Source organism: Juglans microcarpa x Juglans regia, chromosome 2D (genome assembly GCF_004785595.1).
Source record: "Juglans microcarpa x Juglans regia isolate MS1-56 chromosome 2D, Jm3101_v1.0, whole genome shotgun sequence".
Taxonomy (NCBI): Eukaryota; Viridiplantae; Streptophyta; class Magnoliopsida; order Fagales; family Juglandaceae; genus Juglans; species Juglans microcarpa x Juglans regia.
The window spans coordinates 40,191,880-40,207,716 of record NC_054596.1 but is presented as its reverse complement, the minus strand read 5'-3'; the positions used below and the strand labels follow the sequence as shown (position 1 = coordinate 40,207,716).

The 15,837-nt window shown below is 37.0% G+C and overlaps 1 protein-coding gene across 2 annotated transcripts in view; it reads right to left on the bottom strand.

Annotated features, from left to right (window-relative positions):
* Window positions 1-13,450, bottom strand: part of LOC121248938 (translation factor GUF1 homolog, chloroplastic) — a 26,917-nt gene extending 13,467 nt beyond the window's left edge. The window contains exons 1-8 of one of the 2 annotated variants that reach the window (XR_005937547.1): window positions 13,102-13,450; window positions 12,829-13,005; window positions 11,260-11,346; window positions 9,790-9,846; window positions 9,502-9,567; window positions 7,500-7,562; window positions 6,065-6,109; window positions 5,864-5,964 (exon numbers count right to left, since the gene is read on the bottom strand). Coding sequence is in view for 1 of the 2 variants with exons in the window: in XM_041147553.1 (XP_041003487.1) it covers window positions 5,864-5,964; window positions 6,065-6,109; window positions 7,500-7,562; window positions 9,502-9,567; window positions 9,790-9,846; window positions 11,260-11,346; window positions 12,829-13,005; window positions 13,102-13,383 (878 nt within the window). In the remaining variant the exon portion in view is untranslated. The remainder of the gene's footprint in view (window positions 1-5,863; window positions 5,965-6,064; window positions 6,110-7,499; window positions 7,563-9,501; window positions 9,568-9,789; window positions 9,847-11,259; window positions 11,347-12,828; window positions 13,006-13,101) is intronic. The other variant, XM_041147553.1, reaches the window with a different exon arrangement.
* Window positions 13,451-15,837: the final 2,387 nt, after the last annotated feature.

Below are 15,837 nucleotides of genomic sequence, written 5' to 3'. Positions count from 1 at the left end.
ATTCTTAACCCAGAAACAGCTTCGAAACATAACAGTAAAGCTCTCAAAACACAAAGGTGATCCCGATTGTTATCAGATAAAATCAAAGTATCATCTTCAAAAAGCAAATGTGATACTGAAATACTATCCCGAGTCTCATCACCCACCACAAAACCCAACAGAAATCTTCCTTCAATAGCCGCTTCAAGCATATGACTCGGTGCATCCATCACTATTACAAAAGGAAAAGGAGATAAGGGGTCTCCTAGCCTCAAACCTCGAGAGCTGTTAAAAAAGCCAACCGGATTACCATTCACTAATGTTGAAAATCTGGCCGTCGAAATACAATGTTTAATCCATGAACACCACTTCTTGCCAAAACCAAATCTCCCAATAATGTAAAGAAGAAATTCCCAATTGACATGATCAAAAGCCTTTTCCATGTCCAATTTAAACTCCAGATTTACCCATTCTTATTCTGCTTTCCAAATTTGTTTGCAATTATAACCAAGTCAAGAATTTGTCTTCCCCTCACAAACATATTCTAAGGCTTTGATATAATCTTGTCCATAACCACACTAATACAATTGGCTAACACCTTGGCAATGATTTTATACAACATCCCATTTACCAAGCTAATGGGGCGAAAGTTCCTCATCTCCTTTGCACCCGTCTTTTTAGGAATGAGAGCAATAAAAGTAGTATTGATACTTTTCTCAAATTTCAGGAATGAGGGGAATTCACCAAAAACTTTCATAATGTCATCCTTCACGACATCCCAACATGCTTGGAAAAATTCCATGGAAAAACCATCTAGACCCGAAGACTTGTCCTTAGTCATGCCTCTAACCACATCAAGAACTTCTTCTTCCTCGAAATTTCTCTCCAACCAATCTGCACTCAATTGATCAATGGGCTCAAACACCAGCCCATCTAACTTTGGTCTTCATGAGTGCTCTTCCCTAAAGAGCTTCTCATAATAACTCACAATGTGATCTTCAATCTCCCCAATATCGGAAAGAACATTCTCACCATCTTGAAGAGCTTCAATAGCATTGAATCTACTATGAGAGTTTGCCATTTTATGAAAGAATTTCATACAGTTATCGCCTTCCTTCAACCAAAGGATCCGGGATTTTTGCCTCCACGAAATTTCCTCCATAAGAGAGAGCTTTTCAATTTCTGAATTCACCTCTTTTTTCTTCTCCCTCTCCTCAAAGGATCTTCCAGAATTTGCAACTGCTCCATAAACTGTTTTCTAATTATTCTTTTATTCACTACATTACCAAAAGTCTCCACATTCTAGCTCTTCAAGTCTTGTTTCAACGCTTTGAGTTTGCCTGCCAGAACAAAACTTGAGTATCAGAAAAATTATAAGAGGCCCACCACCTCCTAACCCTTTTGACAAAGCCCTCATCCTTCAGTCACATATTTTCAAATTTAAAATATCTTCTCCCACTTACAATGCCCCCACAATCCAATAAGATAGGATAGTGGTCAAAAACAATTTTCTGTAACCTTTTATACCTCACATCCGGAAATAATACTTCCCAAGAAGTTGAAATAAAAAATCTATCCAACCGGGACCATGCTCTCCCATTTGACCATGTGAATTCCCCTCCCGCCATGGGTAAATCAATCAACTGTAGCTCGGAAATAAGATCTGAAAATTCAGACATAGCTTTAGTAATCTGAGAATCCCATCCTCGCTCACAAGGAAACCAAATAACATTGAAATCCCCACCAAAGCACCAAGGGAGATCCTACCAACCGCAAAGTCCCGCCATTTCATCCCACAACATACTCCTTCTAGAGTCCAAGTTAGGCCCATATATTCTAGCAAACGCCCATTCAATTCCATCATCCACATTCTTAAAATGACAAGCCACTAAATAATTTACCACATAGTGGTCTACTAATTCCATAGCCCTCTTATCCCACATAATAATAATACCTCCCAAGGTTCCATTAGAGACTAACTCAACCCAACCCACCCAACAATAGCTCCATAGGCTATTAACCACCGAATGGTTAACTTTCTTCAATTTAGTTTCTTGAAAACAAATAACTTCGGCCTTCCACTGACGAACCATATTTTTTACCCGGATGTGTTTCCTATAGTCATTTAGCCCCTAGACATTCCAAGAGACAATCTTGAGCTTCATTGGGAACCATTGGTAGCCCTCTCCTTACCTTTGTTACTAAAGACACTCCCTTCCCTGGTGTTATAGTTGATAGTACACTCCAACATTTTCAACTCCCTCTTTTTTGGTAGTTGATCTGGCCAACACAGGTTGGCCAGCCTCAATGGCGATAAGTAGAGCTTAAACTGTTCCTCAAAACCATCACAATAACTCCCCACACAATTCTTGATTTCTTCCACCTTCCTCAACACCCCAAATGTTTATCTGGCCATTCGATACTAGGATTAATAGAACACAGAGGAACAGTGTCAGGATCTTCATCTTCATCTAAAACAATCAACTCTCCCGATTCACAAGAAATAGAGCCTTCACCTCCACCAATCACCATCTGTAAATCATAGAAATTGAACTGAGTACAAGGAACCTCATAAACAAACTTCTCAACCCCATCAAACCCTCGCAACAAACATCTTCTTCCACACTTGCCTTTCCTGGCGGCTGGCTTTGTACCTAAGGAAGACACCTAATTCCTGTCAATCGAATAGGAACTCGACCCCATAGTGCCCCCTGAAGAGCCTCCAGTTTCTGTTACATCCTTCTAAGATGCATGCTCTTCCACCATCGCCAAGATGGGTTTGGACCTAACAGTGCCACAATACTGACCCTTAGAAGGATAGGAATCAGTTTAAGGAGTCGCCTGAGACGAACCTACCGTCATATTGCTACCAGGAGGATCGCCTTTGACCTTCGACCTCTTCTGTGTATTAAGAGCCTTCGTCGGCGCCGCCACTTGAGTGGCCTATTCCTTAGATGGCGTCGCGATATGAAAAAGCCCTTTCACCATATTAACCGTATCAAAACTCACTGCCGGGGTACCCCTAAAAGGTTCGCCCATCGCCTCTGACTCTCTCTGAGAAGACGGACCAGCCGTCGGAGCCGCCACAGAAATGGGCTAAAGCTTCACCCTTCTTAGGCTTGTTTTGCTCTGAAGCCCATCGCTGTTTTGATCTTTCCGAAGCACAAGCCTCTTAAGTGGGCCTCTATCAGGCCCATCTCCTTTATTATTTTTAGAAACCGTAGGCCCATCCAATTCCCAATTCCCCCTTCTTCTCGACAAAAACTTCATTATTGTCTTTAGAAACAAAGCCTAAGCCCGAAATTAGGCCCAGTAATCATCAACTATCTTCATCAACGAGTCCAACCTCTCCTTACACCCCTGGAGCTCTGCCCGAACGTGCCATAGTGACCCTTCAACTTCTCCTAATTTCTGCAACTTCTAGGAATGCCAACTGTCGACCCCAGCTACAGGAAGCTTGCTATTAATCATATCCATCGGTCTTTCCTACTTATATATTGCAGTTGTCACTACCTCGTTATGCCTAGAATGAACTTTTCCAGATGCTTTGCTAGAACTAAGAATATCATTCACTGGTACCATCAAAGCTGACAAGTAAGGGGTTTCGTGGGAAGAGGAAGCTCCTCTGAGAGGGTTAACCTTTCTCACCTATTTTCCTTTGGAAGCCTTATTATCAGCACCATTGAAGAAGACAAAAACAAAGGAACTTGAGCCGACAAGGTCTCTCACCTTCTTCACAAAACCTTCCCAACCAATACCATTTATACCTTTAGGAATTACAATGATACCCTTTCCTTTGCCCGTGCCCAGCTCAGCCAGTTTCACAAACCTACCATATGTGTTTTGACTAAGTTGGATCAGGAAAACTCTGTTTCCCTCCCTTTTAGTCTGATACGGAGCCCTATTACCCAAGAACTTCAAGCAATCCTCAACCACCTTGGCCAACCAAGCCACCACATCTCTACTAATGTATAGAGCCTTCATGAATTGTCTACATTTCTCCACTATGCAAAATAGATTCCCCCCCCCCCCTTTCTTCTGACTACGAACAGCTTAGCTTCAATCCAAACACTACACTCCATCAACCCCTTACGCCAAAAACTTGAGAGAAGAAAAGAGCAAAAACTAAAACTAAAAGAAGAATGGACCAAGAATGAGAAAACGAAAAGGAATCATCCATGAAATGAAAAGATAAAAATTAGAAGAGGGATTAAAGGATTATCCCCGGTGAGAAACACCAGGAATGGGAAGACAAAAAGTCATATGAGAGAGAGAGAGAGAACTCCAGTCCAATTATAAAATAAGTTTCTTACTATTATAGTTATGTCCACCTCTCTATGATTCTCCATTGAGAAAGATCAAACACTTTTATTTCCCTTTAGCTTTTCCTATCCCCCCAGCCCATAGATACTCTATTTCTTAGCTCTTACATTTGTAGAGTGTGACTATGGAAGGGCAAGCAATATAGGACGGAAATGCTTAATAGCTAGTGAGGATGCATCAGATACTCTCTTCAAAATATGTTTAATAAGAGAATCTTGTGGGAATCTAAAAATGTTAGATATGTGTTATAAGTATATTATCATCATATAGCCTGTACAGCTTTGGTGATATCAATATTTTTCCAAAGAAGGTAACATCCACAAGACTAATTAATAAACTTTCAATGTGGCGATGGTAGTAAACTTAAAAATACACCGTATAAAATGAGCAAATGCCTTAGATATTTAGTTCTCTTTAATTCTAAACTAGCATGCTCAGGCAACGCTCTTGTATATGTCCCGTCTACCTAAGCTTTTTGCCTATTCTTATGATCAATAAAATTTTGTATACTAATAAAAAAAAAAAAAGTTCTCTTTAATTGAGCTCTTTTGGGTAAATGGTAATGGTGCTATGCCCAAGAAAGAGTAATCCTTTGGAGATTAATAGTGGACACGAAGTATGGGAGTTTAGGTGGTTGTTGGTGTTCTCATGAAGTTAGTGGGCCTTACAAGGTTGATCTCTAGAAAAAAAACATCAATTGGGATTGGGGGGACTTTTCCCATTTCTCTAGTTGAGTTATGGGTCCAAGATACGCTTTTGGCCTGACATGGGGTGTGGTGAGAAAACTATGAAAGATGTCTTCCCAAAGTTATTCAGAACTGCTTGCTCCAAGGATGCTTATGTGGTGGAATAAGAACAAGGAATTTAAGGATCACCTTCTATTGCATTCTGAGGTCGCTAGCGGCATATAGTATATGGTTTTTAGCCTATTTGGAATTGATTAAGTTATGCCTGCTCAAGTGTGGATCTTCTAGCACATTGAAAAGAAAAATTTGGTAGCCATCAATGCGCTTTATTTGGAGGATTGCTTATTGTGGAGTATTTGGCATGGCAGAAATGGGTGTAGTTTTGAAGAGTGGGAAAAGCCAATATTAAAGCTTAGGTCATCTTTCCATTACACCCTTTTTTCAATGGATAAAGGTCCAAAATAGGGAAGCTTTTTCTGTTTCTTCTTTTCAAGATTTACTAGCACTTTTGTTAGTTTGGTGGATGGATCTCTTCTATACTTTCCTTGGACTGGGGTAGCACTCTTTTTTCGTCTAAATAAAATGTTTGTCTTATAGAAAAAATCGTAATAATATCAAACATGTTATGTTCGAAAACTTCCAGAACGTATACTTATTCTAGCAGGTATGATTAAAATTTACAAGCTATGCCCACGTATCAACATTGTATGAAATTGATTGTAACAATTGAATAGCGAAAAAAAATCCACTAGGAAAATTCAGGATTGCACAAAATGTAGACAAATATTAATATGGTGATAAGAAAATGACAACAAGAGAATAATGAAATGTGGAGTTCATTCTTTTGAAAAGATGCCAATGATTCAAATATGTACCTATCAAATATTAAAGCCCTCAATGGCCTTTCAGCAGTATTCTTGGGCGGGGGTATCCGTTCAACAATCGCATTGAGAATTTCAGTTATACCTATTCCCTCCTAAGAAAGAAAAGGGAGGTGAATGCTAAAGTTTATCTATGAGGTACAGACTTATACCGTGTCTTCACAAAATAGATAAAATGACTAAAAAACAACTAACCTTAGCAGAGCAGAGTATGGCACTGCTACAATCTAGCCCAACAACCTACATTAAAAATGTTTGAAGCCAATAAGGGAATTGACCTTACAGAAACCTCGTCTTACTACTTGTACTTGGCATCACAGTAACTTGGAAAAAGAGAATAATATACAAGCATTAGAAAAGTAAGAAAATGTAGGAATGTGCAATATGAAAGTATAAAACTGCATTTAGTATTAAAAAAATTTTATAAGTGCCTTCTAGAGAAGATTGTTTTATTTTAACAAGTAAATTCATTGAGAAAAGGGAACTAATTTGTACTGAACCAATAAAATCCTTTTAAAAAATCAGAAAAAAGTGGAAGAACTAGACTCCTCTCAAAGCTAAGAAATGCAAAAATTGTAGAAGAGATATTCAAATCATGCATTCTGATCACACCAAATAATTTTGGAAAAATTCCATAGTGAAGCCCTCAGGTGAATATGCTCTGATTGCCATTCATTTCCCTAATTCCGCCAACACTCAAAAGATGTTAGATTGATCTCGTGATGTGTATATATTAGAGTTCTCTTAGGAGTCAAGTTCTTTTGTTTGATTTAACATTTTATTTAGGCAGTGCTTAGATTTTGTGGTAAATTAGCATATCACAAATACTAGTTTTAAATGAGTTTCATGCTTTTCAAAGAGTTCTGAGATGCCTACACATAGACATCCTTTGCATAAAATAATATCGGAACTGGGGACATGCATAAAAGTATATATATTTTGCTGAGCCCCTGCATTATCTCTCTTTGTTGTCATCTTTGTTTCTCTCCCTTTTATCTCTTCTCTATCTTTCCGTCACCTTCTCACCTTTTGCATATCTCTCATCTGTTCTCCTATATCTCCCTCTCCATCTATACTGTTCTAGACTCTTTTCTCCTGTCACAAAACAATTCTGCTTCTTCCTATCTCTTCTGCCTTCTTCACTCTGTATGGATTCTCCAAACATCTGTATTTCTCACCCCTTGAGCCATAGCGCTCTAGAGTTTTGCCTCCATTCGCCTCTGTTGAGGTTACATGCCAAGCTGATTCTCTGTCTCACTAGCTACTCACTGTGATCGTCTTCTCTGTGTTGACGATATCATTATGACTATGTCTTCCTCGCGCTTATTTAACTCTATGATTGATCATCTCTCTTCTCATTTTGCATATGTTTAATGTCATATGCATTGGTGTTAAAAAACAAAAAAGGGTGGTGAAAATTGGGCTTGGCTCCTATTTGGCCTATGTCCCGCTCAAGAAGGCAATCTAGGCAGGTCAGGGAGTAATTAACGAAGCAAGTTAAAGATATTGGACCAAAAAGATATAAATTATCTCTTCCAGAATCGCGGCCATCCAGTAAAACTAAACTACAAGCACCAATACATGACACACATCCATTTGATATAGAATCTTTTAAATCGTGGGCACCTACCTCTTCAATCTCCTGGACAACACGATCTGGTTCAGCACCTGGAAGATCTATTTTGTTCAAGACCTGTAACAGAATGTTCTTTGTCAATGAAAATATATTTGCGTAACCATAATTTCGCCAGTCTATGCACTGACAGTATGAACTGAAAGCAAACATCAAAGAGTGAAGAAAGACAAGTAAGATCAAGATCTTTGTGAGTTATACCAACTTTATTTGAAGTCATGTACAAGTACTTGAACGACATGCGATTTAAGGCCGTGTTTGGCAACAGAGATGAGAGGATCTCAAGATTTCTCACAATTTCCTTCCCAAACATCACTCAAACACAAAACACTTTTCAATTTCAAATATTCAACTCTTTCATCTAATCATTACCTACTCATTATCCAAACAAAAAACCCTATACAACTTTCCCAAACTTCCAAAAAAAAACACAAAAAACAATACAAATTTTTCAAATTTCAAAACAAAAATTATATTAAAAAATTATATTCAACCAATTTTTTAAACTTTATAATATTTTTATTCAACTTTTTCTTTCTCCTTTCCCAAAACCCAATAAAACATCTTAACTCAAACAATTTACTACTATTCACAAACCATTTCACTACTATTCATAAAATTTTCACAATTTCTCATCTCATCTCATTACCCAAGCAATCCCTATAGCTTCCATGGCAGGTTAATGAGTTCGACTACACCCGACATTCTCTGTGAGTGATATCAGTACATTTGACATGCAAGAGCCACAATAAAAATAAAAAATTGGATGAAGTTTTGATGTCCATATAAACAGGCATCACAATGTTTATCTAGACATTCTCAACTAATAATCTCAAACACAATAATATTAATGGCTGCAAAAACCATTTTAGAATATCGATCAATTTGGTCAACAACTATACGCATAAGAGTCATATGCCTAGCAAGAATTGTTACAGGCTAACAAAGAGCATAACAACTCAATTTAAAGTTTGTTTCTCAACCAGTACTTGATGCAGATTGCATATCAAAATATTACATATCTTTCTGTGAATATTGCAAACCAAAATAAAAGCTGGATGAGCCCATTCAGAGTCGGGGGCTATCTCGCACTTGTTGATATTCATATAGAGGGAGGTCAATTTTGAAAGGGAAAAGACCAAGGAATCAAGAAACCAATTCCAGATTTCATTCAATTGACCCCTTAAGGTAAGAACCCATCCTCAACCTTTTAATCTCTAAGAATACAATTTGAGGGTTTTGAACACATAGGGTACTTTTATGCCAAATAATTGGCCGTACAGTTGTGTTGTGATGATGATTGGCCATTTGGGTTATAAACTTGCTTTTAAAGCACCAACAAACATACTTTGTGGGCATTTCAAGTAAGTATATAGGCCTAAATTGATTCTTGGGTTTTAATTTTGATATATAATTAAAACTTGACATCTGATTTCCCTTCACGTCCAATGTCTGCAGCAAAGAAACAGTATGGTCTACTCTTCATAGTTGTACCCAAGCTTTGTGCCCTCATGAATCCTGTAGCTTCTTTGGACAACCATTGCCTTCTTGTCCTCTAGCATATATCTTCTAAAGAATATCAAACTAAAAGTGCATGTCAAGCCAATAAGAATGATATATTCAAGAAAAGTTGTCAATACACATCCATTTTTCCAACTATTTATGAATTGCCCACGATTAAAGCAACTATGTTTCGCTAATGTGAAAAAATTTGGGGATGAAATCATTTTTTTTTATAAGTAAAATAAAATTTTATTGAAACGACTAAATAGGCATAGCCCAAGTACACAGGAAGTATAAAACAGAGAACACTTAGTTACAAGTTAGGAGCTAGAAAATGATACAAAAAAGTCATGTAAGCAGGCTCTGTTAAAAACACTAGCAGAAGCCCAAAAAACTAAAGTATAAAAAAGAAATTTCTAAGCTCATCCAGAATGAACCAAAAGAAAAATGAGAAGGCAGTAGTAAAGAGTAATAACGAGTGCAACAGACAACTTACAGGGATGATTTCTAGGTTATTTTCCAAGGCCAAGTAAACATTGGCTAGCGTCTGTGCTTCAACTCCCTACAAAAAACAAACAGTGAATAGTGCTTCCAGAGAAGGATGTAGTAACAATTGGATTTTGAGAAAAAATAAGGACTACTTTCAAGTTTCATTGTGTGACATTAAAAGTTAGAAAAATCAGCGTACATCCACATTAGAACAACAATAATGTAAAATGAACATGGAAGAATTTTAAATTCCATGAAGGGCTAAGTTAAAACAAATGAATGGATAAAGACTCACCTGAGAAGCATCTACAACAAGGAGAGCTCCCTCACATGCAGCAAGAGATCGAGAAACCTAGATAAGATGAATGAGGTAAGGAATAAATCCAGATAACATACATAAAACATGTGCATCACCCCCCCCCCCCCAACAACACACACACACGTACGTGAGATAGGCAAAGAGAGAGGGAGAGAGAGAGAGAGAGTCAAGTTACCATACTTTTTGTTTTGTTTCTCCCTAAAAACCAAATTTGGCTTATATTATAATCTTATATAAAACTTAAAAAAAAAAAATTTATGGGGTGAAAGAATGGTAGTAGTTGTAGAGAGGTATTCTCTAAGTATATCAAGTTTGATATTAACAAGCAATAGTCAAATTCATTTTGTGAATGAATTGTGGTGCAGGGAGACTCCTTCAAAGCTTTTGTTTCTTCAACTTTCCATATTGAGCAAGTCGTCCTCCTCTTCAATTGTTGTCTTCTGGAAGAATACATTGTGTTGGAGAGGAAAAGTGGAAGGATGTTATTGAAAAGTAGAAAGTTTGAGTTAAATCATGCAACAAGATTTTGGGACAGGATTTGACGCCTTCTCTCTCTCTCTTTTTTTTTTTTTTTTTTTTTTTTTGAGAAGACATTTTGTTGGTGAAAACCAACATAAAAGCCTTTCTTTTTTTGTTTCCTTTTTTTTTTTTTTTTTTTTGGCTTGGTTAGTGGGTAAAGCAAAAGCAGGAGATAATAAAATTCAGTGTTTTATAGCAAACTAGATAGGTTTTATCTCTTGTATACTTCCTTATGTACTTGGGCTTTGCCTATTCTTATTAATACTACCGTTTACTTATCAAAAAAAAAAATTCAGTGTTGTAAATGCAAACTCAATGGTGAGACCAAGACATCTTTTACTTAATTATCAATTGCAAGTGAAGTTCAGCACTTGCTTTCTCTCCATTCAGAATAAGATGGATCATGACTCAGGTGATTTGAGGTACTGTTGATCCGCTGGAAAAATGCAGATAGAAATCAGATTAAAGCGGCGTGTAATGTTGTTCTTTGTGTCTTATGCAGGGCATTTGAAACGTACATGCTATGAGATTCTTGTAATATAAATTCTATTAATTAAAAGATTTAGTCCCTCACATGGGTCAGTCTATAAGGTGAAACAAATCCCTTGAGAATTGTGGTGAATCTGAACTACTCCACATATCATCACAAATACCAAAAACTTTTTAATTCAATTTTAATTCTTGAGATTATTAGTGACGATCAGTATCTGCAATAGTTTCTATTCGAAAAAGATTATAAGCATCCACATACCAAATAGCTTTGTTTCACAGTTAATTGGTTTCTCATGTAAATTGGGTAAAGATGACAAACTATACGTAACGATCCTGAACCAGAAGTGGTAAATCACTCCATAGGTATCATTGCAATATTAAAAGCACATGTAAAAGCCCCGTATATTGACTTACTGATATGCCACATTCACATACCTCATAGGAGAAGTCAACATGCCCTGGAGTGTCAATTAGATTCAAGCAATATGCTTCATTTTTAAACATATAACGCATTCGAGCTGCCTGCCACAGAGAAAAACAAATTAAATCAGTTTCCAGAATGTTAAAGATATATCGAGTAACCAAAATATATAGCAAAACCCTAAAGACATCAATCTCAGATAAATTTGCTGATCACAAACCACAGAGGGTTAAGGACATGGGTGATTGATGTGTCTCAACACTTCACACAGATGTATTTTCCAAATTAATAGGATCACAGAATAGTAGGCATTATCCATCCAAAACCAATCAGGAGGATCATACCTATCATGTCGGTTGCTGCTGCATAATAATGTGAGGGAAACAAGCAATTAAATCCTAGGATCCAATTAGGAAAGTACAGAGTGCGCTCCCTATTGGACTTGATTGCATGGTTCCATCACATTTTAGAGAGAGGAGCAACTGGTTACTACTAATTCATACTAGCGATGACTACTTTCGGCGGAGCCCAGGGGGACTACATAATCAAACTTTTTCATTGGAAGCAGCCTAAAATGTAGCAAAATGCTAACTTATAAGTTGAGGGTGCAATAGCAATGTATCGCTTAGTTGCAAAGAAAATCACCCGACCAAGGAACTGAGGAAAGGGTACTTACTGGTTGCAAAAGGATCGAGGATACTATTCAGGAAAGGGTTATATTTTTCTTTTGTGCATTACTTTATGTGTTTTCGATGGAAGATCGAGCTATTTGTTTTATTTTAGTCTGCAGTTATTTCTGCTAGTTTTGGATCATGTACAATATAGTCTTCTGCACTTTATATTTGCTCGAATGAAAAGCTGACTCATCCAAACAAAAATCATATAATACCACAAAAGCATCAGAAAATAAAGACAAAATCATCAGGTTTGCCACCAACATTGTATCTTTCCAACGAAAAAGATGGGGTAGTGATTGACCTAATGGAGGAAGTGCCTAGTGCCAAGGGATGCACGACACAAGAAATTTGTATGGTAGAAAAGGGAATGTACAATATTCCCATATGTATCAACTGAATGCCCGGAAGCAGTTAATTCACTGCAAGGCACTGAAGATGCTACTGGTATTTCCATTCCAAGGACGAACAACTAGGCTATAGTTACAAAGACAAAAACCAAGTTCTCATAGGATTATGCTTCTCCTCCATTGCTCCAATCTAAATGCCTGAAGTTTGATTAAAAAACTTCGGATATCTTTGTTAAGGACTCCATTAGGAGAGTGTAGAAAGAACAACCGGTATCAATGTATCATATGTATCCGCCTCGGTATGTGGTTCAGACTACGATTTATCTTAGTCGAATTGCACAGAGAACCAAGACAAATAAAAGATAAACCACTTGTTAACAACAAATATAATGACAAGTTCTTCTTAAACGCGAGTTGGCAAAGAAAACCCTCATGTTACAACTTTCCCATGTGCCATCAGGAAGTTGACAATGATGGGAAGGAGATAATATGTAAACACTACACATACGTACATACATATATACATACATAGATGCATAATATATATATATATCAAAACCTGTAGTTTGATAGTGATGCCTCTCTCTCTCTCCAAATCCATGTTATCAAGGAACTGTTCTTTCATCTCTCGCTTCTGCACAGTCCCCGTCATTTCGAGCAGTTTATCCGCCAAAGTTGATTTCCCATGATCAATATGTGCAATAATGCAGAAATTCCTGACATTGGACACAGGGACCTGCAGTTTTAAACCAAAAAAAAAAAAGGATGCTGAGAAAAACTCCAACGTGAGTAAAAATTATAAGGAAGTTGGTGTTGATTTTGGGCAAGTGACCTTGAGAAGGCGATCCCGGCCTACTCCAACAGAGAAATCGAGGTCGGAGAGGCCCGTGGACCGGCAAAGGACTCGGGACCTCGTCGCCCGGGAGTGAGGGAGTCTAGTGGGGAGAGAAAGTGGAAGTGCAGACGAGTCCAACGAGCTTCTTCTCCTTCTTCCTCCTCCTCTTCTGTTAAAGCTGAAGGTGTGGCAGCAATGGTGTCGCTGCCGCTGTTGCTGGTGATCTTGAACGTTGTTAATGGATAAGAGGAGCGCTCGAGAAGAGAGGCCTGCGGCCATTACACACGAGTTATGAAATTGGAGCAGCCTGAGCCCGCCTTGCTACTATTCACACATCTCTCTTCTATATAATATTTGGCAATCTTTAGCATGTTCTCAGCCACATGTAAACACGGGTTAATTTAGGCATTTGGAAAACAATTATAAATATCGTTTCTTGTTGCAAAACTTCTTTTCACAAAAAACATCAAGTTTTTTTTTTAAGTTTTAAGAGAGTGTTTGACAGTTTGTACAGTGTGAATATTTCAGAATATTTATAAAAAAATAATAGTAAAATGATTTGAATTAAGATATTATCTCGAGTTTTGAAAAATAATAAAGAAAAAATTGAATAAAAATATTATAAAGTTAAAAAATTATTTAAATATTATTTTTTAATATTATTTTTATTTTAAAATTTAAAGAAATTGTATTATTTTTATATTTTATTTGTAAGTTTAGATAAATTACAATGATTGAATAATTATTATATAAAAAAATTAAGATTTGAAATTAAAAAATATTTTATATTTGAATGATATTTAAAAATAAAATACTTAAAAATATTTAAGAATACGTGAGAACATTTATGATACCACACAGAGCCTGATAATATTTTTTTAGAGAAAATAAAGTCTACACGTTTGATTACCATATATTTTACATTTTGCCCCTAAAATTATTAAAATTAGAGCGGTGCTTCTGGTACTACCAACAGAGTAATTTTTGTTTCCTTCTTTATTTTTTCTTGACATTTTTTAAAACATGTCAAGCATTTGAAAAAATAAAATTTACAAACTTATTAAAAAATAATTCCTTAACTATTAAGTAAAATAAAAATAAAAGTAAAATTCGGTAGAAAGATTTGATGGGAGTCCTTTTTTTTTTTCTCGGCAAGTAAGTATTTTATAGATAAACTAACAGATACAAGATACAAGTTCAGTGGGGTGGGAGTCCCTTACAATCTTTCCAAAGTCAACACAAATTACTACACAAAAGTAAGAAAATAAAAAAGGTGATCGAAGCCAAAAATTTGACTTCCATCCAATTCCCACAAGGAGAGACCGCTTGAAGACGGTTTTTGAATAGTCTGATAAATAGACTATTAACCTACAGCTAAAAGCTACAGTACAAAGGGGTGTGCTGCAACGTGTTGGTCTGGATAGACTGGAAGGAACATTCACATCCACTTTCACTTAATCTTCGGTTAGGAAAAGCAGGAACATAGTATGACAACCAAAAACTAAGACGAATCGCCGGCGAGGGGCCACCATTGGCTGTGGAGGCGCGTGCAGTACACGCGCCACACTTGGAGAGGGTTGAAAGGACAGAACAGAAAGATCCGACATCGCTGATCCTAACGGTACCGCACGTGGTGGCAGAAAGCTTCCGCAGGCGTGGCGGCGCGTGAAACTCGTGCACGGTATAGACCGCGCCTTAGGCTTACGCGCCACTCGAATGGGCAAATCTCTTCTGCCGTCTTGAAGATCGACGCCTGGGGAGGTTGATGGCGGGGCGCGTGTCAGACTTTGCTCACCAGAAAGCAGTAGATCGCCTAGTTTCGGTGCAACTAGAGAAAAGTTAACAAAAAAATTAAGAAAAAAAAGACCTAAACCAAGACTAAGGCTGGCAAAAGAGGGAGGCGGGTGAAGCCAAAGCTTCAACCCTCCTCCCCCCAACGAACGGAGCAAACTCCTAGAGACGACGATTTGTTACACAGGCGAGAGATAAAACTCCTAGAGAGAGAGAGAGAGAGAGTCCGAGGTTGATTAAAATGAATATATTGCATTTTATAATTACTAAACATTAAATAATAACATTCTTGATCATTAAAATAGATTAAAATATGACGTAACACAATTTTGACTGTAATGTATCAGATTATATCGTCGGGGACTCAAACTATAAAATATTTAGCAATTTGAGAGTGCAAAACTACAAAATTGATTAATTCAACCATTTTCTAGAGTTTTTTTTTTTATTTTCTATGTGAGTTTTTTTTTTTTTAAATATAGGTATATTTCCTCCCTTTTCCCAATTATAAAACGTTGAAGAAATTCAGAAAACCAAAAATGAATCCACTGGGCCTTTGTGTTTGCGGGTTGAGAAGTCGAGAGTGATGAGGATGGGAGGAGATTTGTGAAAAGAAGACGTGAAAGGTTGGTGGGCTCGGCTTGGAGGTGAAGGTTTGGGACTGATACAGCTTGGCTCCTTTTTCATTATATTTTAGTGGGCTTGGGCTTGGGTGCGGTTGTGGCTATGATCACGATGTCTGAGTGTTGTTTTTGGGTTAATAGAAGAGAGGTGTGATCAATTAGGCCCGTTTGGATACAAGAAATATTTTATCTTATTTCATCACATTTTATCATTATAATTTTTTTAAAATTTTACATAAAATATAATAAATAATTCAATTTTTTCAATTTTCAAAATAATAATAATATTAAAAAATTAATATTCTAATAATATTTCGTT